Source organism: Orycteropus afer, unplaced genomic scaffold, assembly GCF_000298275.1.
Source record: "Orycteropus afer afer isolate SDZICR_OR568_19922 unplaced genomic scaffold, OryAfe1.0 scaffold00588, whole genome shotgun sequence".
In the NCBI taxonomy this organism is placed as follows: Eukaryota; Metazoa; Chordata; class Mammalia; order Tubulidentata; family Orycteropodidae; genus Orycteropus; species Orycteropus afer.
Window position 1 is genome coordinate 1,655,046 of NW_006922175.1, and position 4,314 is coordinate 1,659,359.

The 4,314-nt window shown below is 32.9% G+C and overlaps 1 protein-coding gene across 1 annotated transcript in view; it reads left to right on the forward strand.

The window, feature by feature from the left end:
* The window catches only part of LOC103210321 (protein eyes shut homolog), a gene marked incomplete at its 3' end in the record, with an annotated part of 1,289,761 nt that extends 1,286,856 nt beyond the window's left edge, over positions 1-2,905 (forward strand). The window contains 1 exon segment of the mRNA XM_007956242.1: positions 1,136-2,905. Coding sequence (XP_007954433.1) covers positions 1,136-2,905 — 1,770 coding nt within the window.
* Between the last annotated feature and the right edge of the window lie 1,409 nt (positions 2,906-4,314).

A 4,314-nucleotide genomic window follows, 5' to 3' on the forward strand; every position in this document is an offset into this window, starting at 1 on the left:
TTACCTAGCTGATCAAAGTAAGTAGGTGACAGTAAGAAATGGAGAAATTTGAGTTTAGGAAACATGTATACATTGCATTTTATGAATGATCTCAATCTTTATTTTTCTAAGATTCGTACTTTTTTTAAGAGTATAAAATTATCTGAGAATTCTTTGGTTATGTGTCCTTTAGTAAGTTTTATTTTAAATATATAGATGTGCTTTACTAATGAATATACTTTCTGGATTAGTGGGGAGAAACTATTCATTAATAAACTGTATTCTGATGTGTAAATTTTGGTAGACAAATAGAGCCAAGTCAATCCCAGCTCATTTTGTGTTAATTATCAATAGAAATTATTTCAAAGGGTTTGATACTTCTTTCTTCATTATGTCGTCATTTAGTATCCTCTCAATCATTGTATGTAAATTTATATTCATTTTATTTGTAAAATATTTACTCAGATATAAATTAAGTGCATGGTTTCCTGTATTATTTTGACTTTAGTCTGTTTTTAAATGTCATGTTTCTTGACTTTCTCAATTAAATGATGCCATATTGCACATATGATATTGTTCGTTAAGATCCAAATTCCTTCTTCATAGTAAATGTCATCCAGATACCAAAGTGAGAGTTACAACACTTATCAAGCTATTGTATGTTTAAGAAAAAGAGTATTTTTTAAGGTTAATGTATATTCTAAGCAGAAATGTAGACTGCTTTAATTTCTTCTACATAATTTCAGTCTTTTTTAAGGAATTAAATTGACATATGGCATTACCTAATACAAATAAGAACAATTTATTTATTTAGAAACATTTTGAACTTAATAGATCAAATGTTCATTGATTCTATCAATAACAAAAGCATTATAATTTGTGCATTTTTTTGATAATTTGTTCAAAGGGATCCTTTGGCTTGGAATATGTCTAATCTGTGTAATGGCCCTCTTATGGAATAATAGCAGTCTGCATTTAGATGGTTTATGAAACCACTAAACTTCCTTATACATTTTTATTAGAAATATGATTTATAGAGACATATTTGTCTGTATATAATGGATATAATGTGGCAGTGTAATTTTCTGAAGATTCAGCCCAGGGTGTTTGTTCAATTTTAATCATTCTCTAATAATTTTACCTTTTCTCTCTGCAGATTCAAAAAAGACAGATATTTTCAAGGATAATGTTCTTCTAACCACTGGTTTGGCTGCATCAAGCATTGACTTATCCTTTGAAAGCTATTTGTTCGAAGAACTGATTTCCACAAGAAAACATTTAGCAAGGAACAGTGTTCCTTCTTCCACAGATGTTTCCTTTTCTTCACATCTGAAATTTGGTATTCTTGCCCCAAAACAGCTTGTCTTGGACACAACATCTGGGTCACATATGCCCACTCAAATGTCAACAGACACCCCAGCATTCCTTTCTCCTGATAGGATAGTGATGACTTCATTTATCATCTCTTCCTTAAAGAAAGATTTTAGTTTCTATACACAATCTTTATTATATGAGAACTATCAGACTGTTGTCTTATCTGCTACTACAATGAGTTCAGTAATTAGTGACATTCCAGGAGCTGATATTGAGTTAAACAGTCACTCATTACTCTCCCGTGGATTCCTACTCACAACTTCTTCCACAAGTGCACCTCCAGTTGTCTCTAGGGAGACTCAAGAGGTTATTCAAGAATATTTAACTGTTTTGTTAATTTCAAGACGAGAACACCGGAGATTGCTGAGTTCCACAATGCATCCCATTTCTCCTGCTAAGATAATTATATCCAAACAGGTAGCCCTCTTAAACTCATCAACTCTGTACCAATTCAGTACACATGCCTCCATTCCCAGTGAATATCAGATTATTACTGAAGCATCTAGCAACTGGAGACTCACAAACATCAAATCACAGGCTGCTGATTCTTTAAGTGAATTAAGCCAAACATGTGCAACATGTTCTATGACTGAAATAAAATCCTCTCATGAATTCTCAGATCAAGTTTTGCATAGCAAACAGTCCTACTTTTATGAGACATTCTGGATGAACTCAGCGATATTAGCCAGCTGGTATGCGCTAATGGGAACTCAAACGATCACTTCTGGGCATTCATTTTCTTTTGCTACTGAAATAACACCATCAGTGGCATTCACAGAACTGTCATCTTTATTTCCTTCTAAAATGAGCACAGAAAGAACAATTTTACCCTCATCCTTGGAAGAATCCATTACTCTATCAAGTAATTTGGATGTTAATTTATGTTTGGATAAGACTTGTTTATCCATTGCCCCTTCACAAACTCTCTCTTCAGACCTGTTGCATTCTGATTTGACTTCAAAATTGACTGATGATTCTTCAGTGTCAGAAAACATATTAAAGTTATTGAAAATAGGACAATATGATTTAACTATGGGACCCACTGAAATACTGAATGAAGATATTTTATTGGACATGAAAGAGAGTAAGAGATCTCATAAACCATTCAAACTTTACACAACTAGTAATTCTTTTGACTTTGAATTAAACTCACAAAGCTTTACAGATGTTACCTTAAATGTATATTTAGAAACCATACATTCAAGTGATCTGAAATACAACGTGCCACCATATATAGACTCGACGTCTGATGTTTCAGAAGTGACTTCTAATGTTGCATTTTATACAGTTTCACCAACCCAGTCACTTCCAATACAGAAATCTTTCCTCAAGTCTGCAATTATGCCAGATTGGCCTTATTATACAGATTATCTTACTTTAACATATGATTTCCTAGAAGATGTCAGGACTTCTTCACAATGGTCCAAATGGAAACTTCAGACTAGTGTGCAAGAACAGGAATCTTCTACAAGCCAAAGTCTTTCCATCACTACATCTCTTACTTTGTCTTCATTGGAGTCTGTTGCAGCACCTTGTCAGCTGATGGTTTCTGGTAAGATTTTCAGTTTCTCTTCAGTAAACTTTATAGAGGAGTTTCTTTTCTACAAAGAAAAACGATTCTTTGTGTTCACCCAGTGTTCTAAACAGACTCATTGTAATCAGGGCAGCAGCTAGTTCAGTGGAGATGGCACCTGCTGTTGTACCTGACACAGATGGGTATTCTTCACTCACTGTGACAAAGGCTACCAGATCAATACAGGAGTATGTTGGAGACAGCTACACTGCTGGCAAGCAATCAGAAACTGAACAAGTTCAATTCATTTACAATAGATCTTTCAAAGTTTAGGAATAACTTTTATTATTCTCATTTCTTGAAATAGCTTCTTTGTCAGGTTGTACATAATATAGCATACCTTTCTAACATTGTCTTCAGTACTGTTATTTTTTAATGGGAAAGATGAATAAATGAAGGGAACATTATTGGGCTTTCCCAGCCTATATGATATAGTATATAATTTAATATAAAGCTTTAATACTTCCATTGTATACATTTCAGGATATAAATTAAATTAATATCCTTTATTCAATAAAATAGTATGTTAAAATGAAAAAGAGATAATATCCCATTTGTGAATTTGACTTCAGAAATTTGAAATAATTAATAAAAAGCCAGCTTTCATAGGTAACAATACTTAATTTAAGCACTTTTTGAAATCTTTGATAATTTCTCTCATTTGTAGTGAGTATAAAATTGGGAAGGATCAAATAATTGTTTTTTAATTATATTCATCAGGAAGGGCAGATGTTTTTTCCTTATTTAATGAAATTCTATCCAAAATTTCAGGTGTAACTTTGTTATAATTCAATTAACTTTCCTTCATTGAGATACATATAGATTGTGTGGATGTGTATCCTTCATAAGAAGTGCAGATCATTGTTTCATGGTTGTTAACTATGTAATCGATGGTTGACAACTCAGTCAGATGAAAGACCAAATTTGGCCTGTGGAACATGAAATAGTTTTCTTTTCAAAGTTTCTTTTAAAAAGTGTAATATATTTAATTACAAATTTAAAGGTAGTATTCTCCTTATGCTTTTATAAGATAATAGTTTGTGATATCACTGTCATGACACATCAACAATTCATACATTATCCAGCACTTCTCAGTAACTAGAGTTGAGTTAAACCTTCTACTCAGAAGCAATTCATTCCATCATCTGTTGGAACTAATCATGACATAAATTCTCCATCTCCAGAAAATCAAACCCTAAGTTTATCTCTTATGAACAAAATATTGTCACATGCTATTTTTCCCATTCCCTCACTCCAATTATAAATATTCTTTGTATACATCTTAACCTCTTTCAGAGCTCTGGTAGCATAGTGCCTAAGGCACTTGACTGCTAACCAGAAGGCTGGCAGTTCAAACCCACCAGCCACTCCTCGGAAGGAAGGTTGGG